This window comes from Laetiporus sulphureus (genome assembly GCF_001632365.1).
Source record: "Laetiporus sulphureus 93-53 unplaced genomic scaffold LAESUscaffold_5, whole genome shotgun sequence".
Classification (NCBI taxonomy): domain Eukaryota; kingdom Fungi; phylum Basidiomycota; class Agaricomycetes; order Polyporales; family Laetiporaceae; genus Laetiporus; species Laetiporus sulphureus.
In genome coordinates, this window is record NW_024468514.1 from 921,531 (window position 1) to 936,114 (window position 14,584).

The 14,584-nt window shown below is 52.8% G+C and overlaps 5 protein-coding genes across 5 annotated transcripts; 3 read left to right on the forward strand and 2 right to left on the reverse strand.

Moving 5' to 3' along the window:
• Nucleotides 1-154: 154 nt before the first annotated feature.
• LAESUDRAFT_618217 (kinase-like protein) lies at nt 155-1,070 on the forward strand (the record flags this gene model as incomplete). Its single annotated transcript, XM_040903241.1, has 2 exons — nt 155-734; nt 784-1,070. Coding segments are annotated over 2 exons (867 nt in total), but the record flags the coding sequence as incomplete, so codon positions are not given.
• A 526-nt stretch (nt 1,071-1,596) lies between these two features.
• Nucleotides 1,597-4,185, reverse strand: LAESUDRAFT_644492 (uncharacterized protein; the record flags this gene model as incomplete). Its single annotated transcript, XM_040903862.1, has 7 exons — nt 1,597-2,081; nt 2,143-2,442; nt 2,493-2,886; nt 2,943-3,002; nt 3,057-3,269; nt 3,336-3,456; nt 3,506-4,185. 7 exons carry the CDS (start codon nt 4,183-4,185, stop codon nt 1,597-1,599), a joined length of 2,253 nt encoding a protein of 750 aa, XP_040768214.1.
• Nucleotides 4,186-5,514: 1,329 nt separating this feature from the next.
• On the forward strand, nt 5,515-8,926 carry LAESUDRAFT_673243 (uncharacterized protein). The gene is made up of 4 exons (XM_040905515.1): nt 5,515-5,873; nt 5,928-6,057; nt 6,190-6,299; nt 6,356-8,926. Exons 1-4 carry the CDS (start codon nt 5,536-5,538, stop codon nt 8,670-8,672), a joined length of 2,895 nt encoding a protein of 964 aa, XP_040768215.1. The 5' UTR covers nt 5,515-5,535; the 3' UTR covers nt 8,673-8,926.
• On the reverse strand, nt 8,870-10,359 carry LAESUDRAFT_426684 (Pkinase-domain-containing protein). The gene is made up of 3 exons (XM_040902416.1): nt 9,615-10,359; nt 9,230-9,564; nt 8,870-9,179 (listed from the first exon to the last, which is right to left on the reverse strand). Exons 1-3 carry the CDS (start codon nt 10,216-10,218, stop codon nt 9,150-9,152), a joined length of 969 nt encoding a protein of 322 aa, XP_040768216.1. The 5' UTR covers nt 10,219-10,359; the 3' UTR covers nt 8,870-9,149.
• A 573-nt stretch (nt 10,360-10,932) lies between these two features.
• Nucleotides 10,933-13,814, forward strand: LAESUDRAFT_644997 (uncharacterized protein; the record flags this gene model as incomplete). Its single annotated transcript, XM_040903891.1, has 9 exons — nt 10,933-11,320; nt 11,559-11,603; nt 11,657-11,880; nt 11,934-12,590; nt 12,655-12,882; nt 12,951-13,097; nt 13,154-13,274; nt 13,398-13,496; nt 13,552-13,814. 9 exons carry the CDS (start codon nt 10,933-10,935, stop codon nt 13,812-13,814), a joined length of 2,172 nt encoding a protein of 723 aa, XP_040768217.1.
• Nucleotides 13,815-14,584: the final 770 nt, after the last annotated feature.

The window sequence follows — 14,584 nt, forward strand, 5'->3', positions numbered from 1 at the left end:
GATGGCAGCAGAAAGGAGCAGGAGGGCGCATTCCCGCCACGGAAGCTCGGATATGCATTTCCGTTTCCCCGTTTGGTGGGTCCTCATATAAACTTGTACGTGCAGCTTGCTCCTGCCCACTCCTTCGACATTTACAGAACGAACGCGACATAGCATGCCCGCGAGCTCGTACATTCCTAACCTCACTGGCTGCACAATTGACCATGGCCACCTCAAGCTGTTGGACGTCCTTGGTTCAGGGTCCAGCGGCGTCGTGTACCTCGCGGAGGATACGACGACCAGTGCCGAGTTCCCACCTCAGTATGCTGTCAAGTGCATGTTAAAGGCGGAGGAGGGATCTGTCCGGGACGACGCCCAGCGGAACGAGATCTATAACCACATGCTCGTGTCTGACCATCCGAACATCGTAACGCTGCACGGTGTCATCGTAGACTCGGACTTATCTCTGGTGTTCCTCATCCTCGATTACTGCCCTGGCGGTGATTTGTTCAAACTCGTGCTGGAAGGACGTATAACTCCAGGCGACGACATATTCGTCAGACGGACGCTGCTGCAGTTGATGGACGCCCTGGATGCCTGTCACCAGCAGGGCATCTTCCATCGCGACATCAAGTTGGAGAACATCATGTGCAGTACGGATGGTTCGCGTATGTTCCTTTGCGACTTTGGCTTGTCTACAAGGCATTCGTACAGCACGTCCTTCGGTGCAGGAAGCCACCTTTATATGAGCCCCGGTAATGCGCTCGTCTTTTCCTTTAGGCTCTGCTGACCATGCCGCCTTAGAATGCATTGGAAATTATAGCTCCCATCCGTACTCCACAAGAGCCAACGATGTCTGGGCGCTGGGAGTGATCATGACCGCCATGATCACCGAGCACAATCCATGGCGAAAGGCAATCATGGAGGACGGATGCTACCGCGCATACCAGAAAGACGGGGAATACCTGCGCAAATCGCTTCCAATATCATCAGGTGCCAGCATCATCCTCCAACGGATCTTCACTCAGGAATCAAATCGCATCACCGTACCGTACCTGCGCTTAATGGTCCTGCGCACCGATACTTTCTTCGCACCTGAGGCATGTATGCTTCGCGTTCAGGATTTTGGCACTGAGAAGCGCTGTGCAACATGCGATGGCGAGATCGAGAAAGGGGAACTAGACACTGAAGAGACGGATATCGCGGAGAGATTCGTGGGCACGGTGCTATCTTCGATTGGCAGCGGTGAGATTACCGAGGTGCCTCGTACGCCTCTACGCCAGGCCTCCGACGGTGCGACACAATCGACTAGCGACAGCGAGGGATTGAAAACGCAAGTGCTGGGACCCGCTGTCCCCGTTATTGAAATACGAGCTGAAGGGGAGTCGCGGCCGGTAGTTTCTCGACGGAGCACCACGAAACAAAGCCTCAGCGGACTGCCGCCATCTGGATTGTTCAGACGCTTGACGCAAAAGCTATACCTCTGCTGATGTAGCAATACCATCTATACCATGGGGTCCATCTGGGTAGACTATATCAATAACATCTATCAAACGCATTACTTTATACATGTATCAAAACCCACCTAGTTACTCTTCCTTTGACATATGCGAATCACTAGCGTTTTCGTGACCGTGTCTCATCTCTGAGGGTTTCAAGAAATGCTACTGCTTCCTGTGCCAGAGTCTCTCCCTGTCCGTCTCTGAGCAATCTGGAAACATCGTTATCGAGCTCCACGTCCCACGTTTCTGTATTGCCGATAGCGTCCGCATCGTCCTGGCTTTCTACCACCGCAGAAACCCTCTTGGTGAAGTCGAGATAGAACGAGGTGAACGAACGTGCATGCTCGACGAGTGCATCCAGTGTCGCTTCGTCAGATGCTCCGGGAAAGGCCTTCAATAGCAGGCGGCGATTTTCCGGGGATCCTTGCATTAGCATGCCGAACAGCACTGCCATGTGTCCCCGCAGGACGGATGCCAAAGTGTCATCGAAGCTGCAATACTGAGCATACACCTCAGCAAGGCACCCGAGAGCGCTGATACGGGCAGTGCATCTGCAGCCTATGATACATGCACGCTGTCCGGGGCATGTGACGCTGGCCGCTGCGTGCCGCATGAACAGCCTTAGATACTGATTAAAGTGATAGAGAACGTATCAACTCACATGTGAGGCGGAGAGCGTCTTTGACTTCTTGGCACTCTTGTATGAGATTTGTGAGAAGTCCTAATGCAAGACATAATCGGTCTAAGGACGAAGAAACGTTCCCATGATCTTCAACATCATCGGCGCCGGCTTCGCGCTTCACATTGCTCATCGTTCCCACATAGTCTCGGTGTGACATCGTTATGAGTCGTATGATTGTTGGGAGGGTCAACGGCTCGCTGAGAAGCTTTTGGCACCACGGAAGATCGTCATGAGTCATGTTGATAAGCACTCGTAGCACAGATTCCAAGCATCGACGAGCTATCCGCAAGGTTAGCAAATGCTGAAATCAATAGCTTACGACGGCTCACCTTGCGAGCATTGGTCGGGATAAAGCGAGTCCCGAGAAATCACATCGCAAGCGATACATAGGCCGACGAGGGAGGAACCCAGCTCCCCTTCTCGTTGCGCATCGAGCCGGGCATCAGAGTTCTCCTCGCCTTCACTTCGCTCCCATCGTCCGAGAAGGAACGAGTCGAGCAATCGTAAACAGTTGTCGGTGTGCAGGAAAGACCACGAGTCCAGATACGTTGAAGACGATAACGCAGGCAGCATGCCGAGACCAGACGCATACGCGGGTATTCGGGATGCGATCGGGCGGATCTCTGAGGAGAGACTTTTAAGGAGACATGGAAAATGTCTCTCGTTGTGAACGGCGGGAAACAAGGCACTCAGTGTCATTGAAATCAGGACCCGGTTGCAAACCTGAAGTTTCGCATGACTATCAAAAACAAAGAACTGACTGGTGACTCCGTACTTACGGGTTCCGATGCACACAACATCCCCGATTTCTTCCGCACCAGCTTCTCTAAACTCGTCAACTGTTATAAATTCATCGTCAGAGTGTCTAAGAGACTAGCTAATCCAAAACATACCAGCGTCTTCTCCACGCGCGTGATCCCCGCCTGCTTGAGCACGGCGTCGTTCAACAAAGATGACGTGAACCATAGGGGGTCGTTCTTGCGTTCAAGGGAAGAAAGCATCTTATAAAGAAGTGGAAGAAAATCTGTCCTCGTGGCCAGATCTTCGATGTCACGAGGGTCACGAGAAACGAGTGCAACAAAGAAGACCAGGATGCAATCTAGAATCTATGAGGTTCGCAAAGTAAGGCTTGATCATCAGACGGAACAGTGTGAAAGTTTCGATTATCAAACCTTGTCACCGTCACCGGCGCCGGCCTCACGAAGTGCTTCCCATGCGCGGCCCAGGAAGTCTGCGGCTTTAGCTCTACGTGCGAAATCCACATCGCAGAACTTGGTGACGATTTCAAGTGCACTATGCATCTGTGTGAGGTTCATGCGCGCTGTCTTAGCGTACCACATACCTTCCTCTGCGCACGCTGAGGAGGGACTCCGCATCCAAGCCCTCAAAGATATACCCAACCTCGTCCAGGAATCGCCTACTTTCGCCCTTGCTCCTGAGCTCTGTGATGCTCTTCAGGTCGTTCATCATCCCGTTCGGCAGGGAGGGAGCGTGCACATCCTGAGGCTTGCCTTTGCCCTTCCGCTTGCCTTTCTCACTTTGAGAGGCAAGAGGGGGTGATGCAGGCCGAGGGTCATCCTCTGACTCGTCCACACCCCAGCGCGTGCGCAGGTCAGTATATGATTCTCTGTTCTCAAGGTCTTCTTCTTGAACATGCATGTCGCCGTCATCGTCATCAAGAGCCTGACTGCCCGAGTTGGTGCGCGAGGGGGTTCCGAGTTGAGGAGCAGAGAGCGCTACCAGAAATGAGCGCGATTTGCCCGCGTATGTACGCATGGTGCTCGACGGTCCTGGGCGAGTACTGGGATGGAGCGCCGGTGAGGATATATCTTGCACTGGCTGGGACTTTGAGGCAGAGGACGATCGACTCAGGGTGGAAGGAGAGTCAATAGTTAAATCTATAACAGTTTCTGAGCGTGTCTTGGCAATCTTTTGCGGTGTATGCGGTATGGAACTCGGCTTCGAGCTCCTGCCTGCTCGAGAATCTCTCGAAGCCGATTCGGAATTTGTCCGACGAAGCATACTCTTCGCGATGCTACGGGAAGGGCTAGATACACTACCGGAAGGACCGTCTACGGAAAGTGAGAAGTCGAAGAGGCCAGCAAGGTTCTTCATCTGCTTCTCCGGAGAGAGCGAGCGTTGCCTGTCAGTAGCTGTTGGAGCTGGGGATGTGTACGAGCGAGAGATTGGTCTGGAAGAGGCCATTGCAGTCGAGCGGTTGTCAATGCGGCGGGTAGATGCCCGAGAGAGGTACGTCTTTGTTGGACTGGAAGTTACTTGCACTCCTTTCATTGGGGAAGAATCGCGTAGGGACCTGTTGGGTTCGGCCACTGCAATGTTATGATCAGCAAGGAGAATGAATGATCAAAAGAGGCAAACGACACGACAGACAAGTATAATGTTTAAATGGACGTATTGGGGACGTTCATGGGCTCTGGAATGGGAGAACCCTTGTTCCGCCACCCAACTCATAGCTGACAAATAACTTGATCTCCATGATCGTCAAGAAAAGAGTCTCTGACTCTGGCATGTGAAGACGTGCATATTCACGCAAGGCGCATCACGAGGGGGACGCAAACGAATAGGCGTTGTTGTGACAGGTTCAGATCGCTCGAGGATGAGCGTACCTATAGCATTTACATCATCATACGCATCAGGAACGAGGTTCCCATCCCTGAGTACTGCAAAGTAGCACTCAAAGTTTTTGCATGGTACGACGGGGTTGCATTGTGATCCCGAACTGACTCTGCCAGCATGCCAGGGAACATGGGTAATGCACATCACTTAGACTACACATGAACTCTGTAGGATGCACAGTTGAGAGAAGTTGCTCATCACCACAAGTCATAGCCGTGTACGCAACACAGCTTCTTGGAGGAAGAAGAATGTAGACTTGGATGCCATGACAAACTCAGCGCATGCACGACGGGCAACCATTCTGGAGCCCATTCGAGCACATTCAAATTTCAAAATGACTCACCCGTATTTGCAGGAAATGATGGCCCAGAGGCATCTGCAGCCTCATATTCGATACTTTTCTTAGGTCTAAGATCATCTTTTGTCCTTGATATGATGCGTTCGACCTCGACTTTCTGACGTTTGCGGACGGGACGAACGTCTTCCTGGTCCGAACTTGAGGAGCCAGACGGACCGGTAATTGCGAGCGCAGCATGACGAGAGATGCGTTGGCTGGCCTTTCTGCTGTACGTTCTCTTCATCATGCGAGATATTGGCAGCACAGAAAGGCAGTACGAACTTCAAAATGCGGAGAGCGCAGTCGCGTTGCCACAAACGTGACAATGCTGTGATAAGCCGCGGACGTCACGCGTTCGTGACGACGCGATTTGAACCTGTTCACTGAGACCGACGACGATGGCGCAGATGCAATGTCTGACCGACAGAATCGACTCATTCAACCCTGGCGGCGACGCCCACACCAAGAAACGCTCGAAACAGTCCTCAAAGTCATTCAAATGGCCGCACCAGGAGTCATACACCGTAACACCGCAGACACTCGCTGAGGCAGGCTTCTTCTTCAATCCTACCCGAGCAAACCCAGATAATGTCAAGTGCTTTATGTGCAAGAAAGAACTCGATGGATGGAGTGAAGACGACGACCCGTTTGAGATCCACTGGCAGAAATGCCGGAATTCGTGTCCTTGGGCAGCCGCGAGATGTGGATTGTTTCATGACATGTGTGAAGATGGCAGGTGTGTGACGCATAAATTGTGTTAGATGCAACGGCCAAAGTAGATTGTCTTTAGCTACAATTTTACAGAACTCGAACGCATTCCGACAAGCAGCACCATGGAGCAGGCGCGTCTCGGCACATTCACCTTCAAGAATCAGTGGCCCCATGATTCTGTCGAACGACATGGCGCCAACTCTGAAATGGTATGTTTACCGTCTGACTGGGCACGGAAAGCGAGCGCGTGCGGGAATGTATAACGAGCGTGGGCATTGAAAAGCCCTCATGCCTTCGTTCTATTTGGCTTTACTTTGAAGCTGATACTGCATATATCACAGATGGCGAAGGCCGGATTTATCTACACACCACACAAGAAGGATGACGACACAGCTACCTGTATGTACTGCAGTCTGGCCCTGAGTAGCTGGGGCGATGATGATGATCCATTGTAAGTCAACCCAAGTTCAGTCCAATTCTAGCAATAGTGATCTCTGTTTCACGAAGAGAAGAGCATGTGAAACGTGAGGACAGAGCACAGCACAACCGCTGCGCGTTTCTACAAGCGTGGTTCGCGAAGGAAGGCAAGACGTTCTCGGTATCGAAACCGGCATCGCGAGCGTTGCGAGTGGACTCGGACGACGAACTAGCCGTGTCATCTACGTCAGCGCGGCAGAGTAGCACTAGAATGACGAGGAGCAGGGCATCGTCCGCAACTGTCAAAACCCCTGGCTCCAGGCGTGCTGCCCGCGGCACGAGTGCGAGCGGGAGGGCCACAGCTGTCGAGTCAGACACAGAGGATACCGATGCAGGCGGTGCGAGTGATGCTGGTAAACGCGTGTCGAGGACGAAGCGGACAGCTGCCAAGAAGCGTATCCAAGTCATTGAGGAGGAGGACGAAGAGGAGGTGGACGTGAGTGCGCAGAAGCAGACGCAAACGCAGACAGCCAGAGTGGAGGATAAAGAGGTGGTGGAAGAGGTCGCACCGCTTCCCAAGGAAAGACGGAAGAGAGGCCGCCCGCCGAAAGCAAAGAAACCTGCGCCAGTCAAGAAGGAGGTCGCACGTGAAGATTCAGATACTGATAATATTTCAATCAAGACGCAGGCACGCGCTATAGATGACGATGACAATGAAAATAGGGCCTCTTCCCACTCCAAATCGAAACCAGCGTCCAGGCCGCTGAAAGACTTACCTAACAAGTATGACAACGCATCTCTCGACGAACGACTACCGGAAAAGGCTGCCGCATATAGCGTGAAGGCAAGTAAGCCTGCCGAGAACTCTCAGTCTGAGGATGCGGAATTTGTCGCTGCACCAAAGCCGAGGCCGACTAAGGTCTCGCGGGCCAAATCGAAGAGAGGTGTGAAGGCGGACTCTGAGAACGAGGACGAGTATACATCGGCTGTGACGAAGACGAGGATGTCCGAGCGACGTGCGGACGCGAGCGAGACGACTACAAAGCGACCGCCTGCCGCCTCCGCTGCGTCTCCGGCTCCTCCTATCGCTCTTATTCCTTTCAGAGCTCCATCAGAGAGTAGCTCCCAACGCCCATCTGGTGATACACGACGTGCTGTTGAACATGAGGCACATACGAAGGTCGATATTGCGCTTCCTACAATGCCATCATCCGAGCGCCGCGGCACAGAGGTGCTGCAGCGGGTGGTCCCCAGACCATCTCGGGTGACCTCCAGCCAGCATCCGCTAGAGACACGAGATGTCGACGAAGACATCATCATGGTCGACGCCGTACCGGAGCCTGTTCGAGGCGGCCAAAAGGCGAATAACACTTCGTCCGAGACTAGTTCCACGATCCCTGCAGGCAGCAGAAGGAGGAAACCTGCGCCTTCGCGCTCGAGCAGCATGACGAGAAGCACAGGGCGCAGGGCGAGGGAGAAGATGCGGATTGTGGAGGTTCTCTCGGATGCGGAGGACGTTGACTTTGTGGCCACTACATCGCAGGCCAGCACGGCTCCATCATCGCAAGTTGGCAAAGCTCCCGCATCCCAACCCACCGTCGCTCGTACACCTCCTCAGCACGAGTGGCCCGCTGCGGATGGTCATGTTACTCCGCACCCTGTTACGTTACAAGTTGAGCCGACGAAAATGGAGGTACACGTCGTGATTCCTGCTCGTCATAGGTCGAGTTCTTCCAGCACATCTGCTCCAGCCAAAAAAGTCAAGAAATCGTTGTCGAAGGAGCATGTTGAGCCGGAAAAAATGCACTTGGAAGTTGTGGTCCCTGCGCGTGCTGAGAACAATGCCTTCGGTTCCTCTGGGACAGACAGGAAAGCCAGCGCGTCATCGCCTACAGATGATCCGCCCGTTGCGCTACAAAAGATAAAGATGGAGGTCATGGTCCCTTCTCATGATCGAAAAGGCGGTGCTGGATATTTTCAAGCCACTAGTGGGTCCAGCGAGCCTTCGTTCGCAGATCATGAGGTGGATAACCCGCATTCACCTCCGGTCGTACTTGCTAAGGAAGAAGTCCCACCTGCTTTCGTACCTTCACCTCCCCGCACTCCGGTTGCTGCTTCGCGTCACCTCTCACCGCCCGACACGCGTCTGCTGACTATAGAGCCCGCCTTCGCTCCAACGTCTCTTATGGCCGAGCAGCCAGATGCGCCCTTCGTGCCCGTGATGGCAATGTTCCCGATTGAGAAGATCACGTCGCTGACGGAAGAGGAGAGCGCGATGACCGTGGAGCAGTTCATTCGGAGGGAGATGGAGCGGCAGTACCGATGGCTCAAGGAAGATACGGAGAGGCAACTTGCTCGGATCAGGGAGAAGGCGGCAGAGACGAGGAGGGCTATAGAAGCGTTGTAACCATTCAGTACGTACAGTTGTATCTCATGTTCGACGGTCTCAAAGCTCTTGCATTGCTTTTTCTATGAATCGAAGTGCACTCGTGATACAATTTGATGTTTGACACAATGTCGTACTACGATTATGAGGCCGCTATACACAGTGTATATTTATGATGCGATCTGTACTGGTCGTAAGACAGGCTCCACAAACAGGTGGCGCTGGTTTTTCTTCGACACAAGAGGCACGAGACTAATAGGATCCTCTAAGTCCTCCCCTTCCACCAGCTTAAGTTCTGGGACGTCTCCCAACGTAGCAGGATCTTGCGCGTGAGTTTCAGGAGTGATGGGGCCAATGCTCTCATCATCGGAATCGTCAGAATCCGAATCTTCTCTCCTCTGGTTGACAAAGGCGGAGGCGGCCGTGCCGAAGCTGTCAACAATCCGGAAGACATTATTGCTGTCTTTGATGACGACGACCTCCAGCTGATTAACGCTGTCATTGTCGTCTCGAAGTGGCCCGATGTCCGTCGACTGCACGGATGAAGACGAGCGCTGGGAATACGGGCCTCCCATAATCTGCGCCCAGCGGGAAGCGCAGTCGAATTCGTCCGGATCGACGAAGAAGGTGTCCATGCGTAGAATCTCCTCACGTAGTTCTGGAATGGAGATGCGGATGGTGGGGTCGAAGGTGAGGATGCGCCGAAGAAGTGTGTTTGCCTTCCGCGAAATGGGAAGCGTCCGGAAGAGATACTCCTCATGCGCCATGAAGTTGAGGAACCACTGATCGTCCGTGCTAGCGTATTTCCACGGAATGCATCCGACGAGCATGCTGACCAGGAGGATGCCAAGTGACCAGACATCTCCAGTCTTGGGAGAGTAGCGTTTGTAATTGAAGTCCTTGCCAATGCATTCTAAGCAGCGTCAGATATTGGGATTATCAAGAAATTCGATGAATGCTCACCTGGACTCAGATAACACTTGCTTCCGCAGCCGAACGAGTTGCTCGTCGAGGCATCAGTGCAGATACCAAAGTCTCCAACGACAACCTCAGTGGCTTCATCGTTCATGCACATGATGTTCTCCAGCTTGAGGTCGCGGTGGTAGATGCCATTCTCATGACAGAAGTGGACTGCGTCCAGGATCTGGACGAAGACCTTCTTGACCAGCTCATCATTCCCCATGAGCATGCCGCGCTCCAAGACGGCGGAAAACAGGTCGCCACCAGGGCAGTACTCCAACACATGATAGATATAGGAATCGTCCTCGATGACCTGGTGTAGCGTGAGGATGTGGGGGTGGTCTTTCAAGGTGTTATGAGCTGAGATCTCCCGTCTCTGGTAGCGCCAGCTACGCGTGTTGGGTTTGGCCTTCTGCACCACCTTCACGGCATATTCTTTGGGTTCTGGGTTGGAAGAGGTGCACGGGGATGTCGTGTCTATGGCCCGGTATACGACGCCATAGCCACCGGCGCCAAGTCGCTGCATGAACTTGAGACGGCCATCATCGATGGTCTGGTGGGTCAAGTCAGGAATGAGGGAGGAAGCTTCCACGCGAGCAGATGTCATGATGAATAAAACAAAAGATATGTGAAAATATTGAGTGTGGGGGTATATCACAACTTGGCCAGCAAGTGAGAATGAGGAGTTGGTACCGGACCGCAACGAGTCCTACGTGCATTTATACATCCCCCGAAGCGGATATGCATCAATTGCAAAGCCGTTTACCGTTATCCGAAAGCGTATATTCGAGCCGAAGCGGATACGTGTTTTCGGATAGCGGTTAACGCTGGAGACAACATCCTGATCAGGGCCACTGACAGGTCAGTCAATATCGAAACGGCTCCGCACAAGGTCGCACCTTGCAGGCAAAGCTTGGGGACGTTGATATATCTGTCAGGCTGCCATTTCCAGGAACGCTATGCAAAATTTCTGATCGGACGAGTTGCATAACTTTTCCTGCAATACAGTGTATGAACGTCTGGAGGCATCGTTTGCGCAAGTCGCCGAGCTCATTGAGGGTATGTACTTAGTAGCAAACTGTGAAATACCTCAGAAGAACATACTTAAGTAAAAAGTGCAGGACCGCCTTTCTTCTTGAAAACATCACATGTCGCTTGATAGACAGGTAGTTTGGCTGCAAACGCATCAATGGCTCTCAGAATCATAATACGCGGGTTACATAAGCGCTCTACATGTGATCGCGATACGACGCGTCCAGTTCTCACGGCGGTAAATCCCATACATCCACCATCCCCCAACGCGACCACGGCGGCGGCGACGATGAGCACGAGGCGTACGATGATACCAGCGTCAGCGCCAACCTCTCCTACAGTCACTCGCTCAAAGGCAGACCGCCGCCACCCTCCGGTCACCCCTCAACGCGTCGCCCATTCCGCTCATGCGCGCCAATCCAGTTCCCCATACACGCCCATGACCAATCTCTCCACCCCTTACACTCCCTTTAGCCTTACATCACTGTCATCCTCCTCTAACGAGTCGAACCTGCCAACCCCCGCGTCCGAGACTAATCGCAGGCGTCATAGCCTGTCACTGTCTCCAGAAGTACTTGTGCATTCTAGAAGTCTTGCGGACATAGCAGAAAATTGGAGGGCCCGCGCGAACGAAAATGGAATTAAAGTTGCTCCGAGCGATGATTCGCAGTATCAGGGTGAGTTGGTGCGCATATAATCAGCTTTTACAGTTGCTGCCACCGTGGCGTCGCCCTTTTTATCGCCGTCCATAGCCAATATGATGGCGAACATGTTCAATAAGTGTTTTATTCCGCATTAAAGACAACATATGTCATTCAAAGCGACTATATGCGCTTGGTTCCTCGTTTCGTTTATCGTCTATCCTATGCCCCCCAAGACTCATTTGCAAACACTGACACGCATGCTTTGTTGCAGCTGACGAGTCCAGCCTTGAAATCAGCATCCCTGTCATTGATAAAGGTGCTCACCCACTGCATTATAATTGCGATCTGCAGTTGAGCTTCTATAACTAGCATTACTTCCTGCCCCTTCTCTATTTTCCCAACGGCGTGCGCGCGCATTCTCGCACGCTACGGCTCCGCTGTCCCAGATTCCCGACCCGACGCAGGCCTACACTCCGATTCGCGCTTCCCGTCTTCCCGGAATCCTGAACACACCCCCTCCTCAGCCCTCTTACAGGCTACGAGGGAGCGTAACCGATCCTGCTCAACCTCGCCGCCGTCCTACATTCGAACAGGTAAGATTGCTCATTCATATGATGGTATACGTCTGACCATTCATTGCCAATAGTCGGAACTTTTTGATATAGATGAAGATGAATTCGCTCCCTATCCCCCCGCGTTTGCTTCCACGTTGTCCTCGCAATCACTTCCCCTTACTCTTCACGAATCGTTCAATTTACAAGCCCAACTCTCCGCGATCTCGGAACCCCTGCACTTTTATCAAGAACAGGTCTATGTACCGCAGCCTCAGGAGGAAACGAAGGAGTCCGGGTTCGCTTGTTCCGTGTGTGGTTCCACCGGTGGTGCGCTCGCCATCCTCGAACCATGCTCTCACCCGTTATGCTCTGCTTGTCTTACGAGCGCGCTTAATATCGTGGGCGAAAAGGACATGGAGTGCGCCGTCTGCAAAGCAAAGGTAGACAACTTCCAGCTACACAAGTCGCCTCCTGATACGGGCGGTATCGACCACAATGGCGGCCCTCATCGCAGCGGCTCGAACGTTCATGATAACCGCGCATATAACGGCCCGGACGTTTTCCGAAGTGATATGAACCTACTTCCGAGCGCCTTCGACAACGCCAATGTTGGCGCCTTCGCAATATACGACGAATTCATGGATCGTGCTCAAGGCGCTTCTACTCCGATTGCAGGTGCTCGTCCCGCACATCGCTCCAATACGAAGCAAGAGGAGCGTTTTGTCTTGCGCATTGATAATGTGCCTTGGGTGCGTAAAGTACTGTAAGAGCATCCTACCATTCACTGACGGCGCTCCATGTATTGCCCTGTAGGACATTACCCCTCCTGCCATTGCCACCTGGCTGAAACATCCCATTGAGCGCGTGCACGTCCTTCTCGATCGGAAGGGCAAGACGCTGAGTCACGCATACGCCGAGATGGCCAGCCCCGATGCTGCGAAGGCGGCACTCCGCAGTGCGCAGAATTCTGTGCTTGGTCGTGGAAAGCGAGCCAGGGGCGTCACAGTCACCAAAAGTAGTCAGGAGGAGCTCATGAGAGCGGTAAGTTTTCCGGATTGAGTGGCCTGGTTGGATACCCGCTGATCATGAGGTTTTTTCCACATGGTCAGCTCTTCCCGTCGTGGCAAGGAAACTTTGACGGTTCCCGCCCTTCCTTGTCGGGTCTAGACAATGAGCGCGTTATCTCCACTCTCCAGCGTGGCTTGTTATCGGAGGCCGACTTGAATTCGCTCCTGCATCTCATTCGTTCACCTGATGTGCGTACCTTTCAGGCGTAGGCGAGGCGAATCACACTAACTGTTGGACGTCTCAGAGCCACTTTCTCAAAGTTCCATCTCTTCCTTTCCACTCCCTTATCAGCATTCTGTCGAAGTTCCCAGCCGATGATGATAGTAGAGTATTCTGGTCTGGCACGTTGAGGGATGCCATGTATGGTGCGTAAGGGCGGTATAGAATCTATTATGTAATGCTGATCCCCATGTGGCTCAGAAATAACTTATGGTAAGCTCCTCGCCCGTTGATCGATCATGGATATGACCGTTGTTGATGTGCCTTAGCCGCTGTGCAAGTATTGCTGGTCCGAGTCGAAGAGAATCCCCTGTCCGATTGGACCACCTTAATGACAGAAATTGTTCGTGCCGCTATGGATTGTCAAGGTACTTGAGGCATTTGTATGTGACGAGTATCCCGCTGAAGCAATATGCATGTCAGCCTTCACGTCTGAGCAAATGAACAAGTTAACGGATATCCTTGAAGCATCCATGCCAAGATCGACTTCCTCTCCTGTGGGATCTCGTAGCGAGGATTATACCCCGACCCCGCCCAACCGTGATACCCGAGAGTTTCGCGCTGACAGCAGTGGCGATGCAAGCGCTAGCCCGGAGCAAGGAACATACGGGGACTTGGCAAAAGAATTTGGAGTAGAACCTGACCTGATCGAAGCCCTGGTCCAACGGCTCTCCGCCCTAGGTTAGATGGGGAAATCCCGGTGCTAGCATGTGATGCCTTTCTCATATTCAACTTCCGCTGGTTGAAGCCGCTTCTTTCGCTCTCATCGTACTGCTCTCTGCACGGTTCAGCATCCATTTGCTCAACGCTCGCCTTCTTTGCAAATCGCTCTCGATGTGATGTGCTGTGGATGATGTCACCTCTCTTCGCGTTCCGTCTCGCTGGACAATGTATTACTCGTGGCTGTCACTTCTGGCTGTATCATTTGGAGGTCTTTTCGCTCGCAAGTGTGTTTGTATCGGCTCTGTATGAATAGATTCTACTGCACCCGCTCGGGAGTATGGCTGTCGCCGTGCATGGGATTCGCCCATAGAATTGGAGGTCAGTGTATATTTTTATTGCGCGGCTTCACGTTACCATAGATGCGAGCGGCGTGGTGCGGGTTCATGGGAAAGCACGGGAGTCGACTATCCGTCAGCACTTACGGAAGGACACGAGCGTTGGCTGCCGGAGAGTGGCTTGAAACGTCATGAGCATGTGGATCGACGGAGTAGCGAAGCTCGGTGAGGTTATTCATCCTAGTGCATACTCGACGCCACGATGCTGACGAGAGCGTCCGTTCGCCGCTCGGCGATTTGTCATGGTATTCTGGTCTGCATCATTGAACTTCCCGAAGGTCGCGAAAAGTTGCGTATACGCTGGTCTGGATTGTTTCGACAATCTGCGCTATAAATACGTCGACGCATGACACAGCTTCGAACGGGTAGCATAGTATATAATGCTAGGTTGAGTCTGG

Coding starts and splice junctions, on each gene's coding strand:
- LAESUDRAFT_673243 (XM_040905515.1), top strand. CDS start 5,536: ATGGCGCAGATGCAATGTCTGACCGACAGAATCGACTCATTCAACCCT. Junction 5,874..5,927: donor GACATGTGTGAAGATGGCAG/GTGTGTGACGCA, acceptor GATTGTCTTTAG/CTACAATTTTACAGAACTCG. Junction 6,058..6,189: donor ATGGCGCCAACTCTGAAATG/GTATGTTTACCG, acceptor CATATATCACAG/ATGGCGAAGGCCGGATTTAT.
- LAESUDRAFT_426684 (XM_040902416.1), bottom strand. CDS start 10,218: ATGACATCTGCTCGCGTGGAAGCTTCCTCCCTCATTCCTGACTTGACC. Junction 9,565..9,614: donor CAAGTGTTATCTGAGTCCAG/GTGAGCATTCAT, acceptor GACGCTGCTTAG/AATGCATTGGCAAGGACTTC. Junction 9,180..9,229: donor GCGCTTCCCGCTGGGCGCAG/ATTATGGGAGGC, acceptor CGTGCAGTCGAC/GGACATCGGGCCACTTCGAG.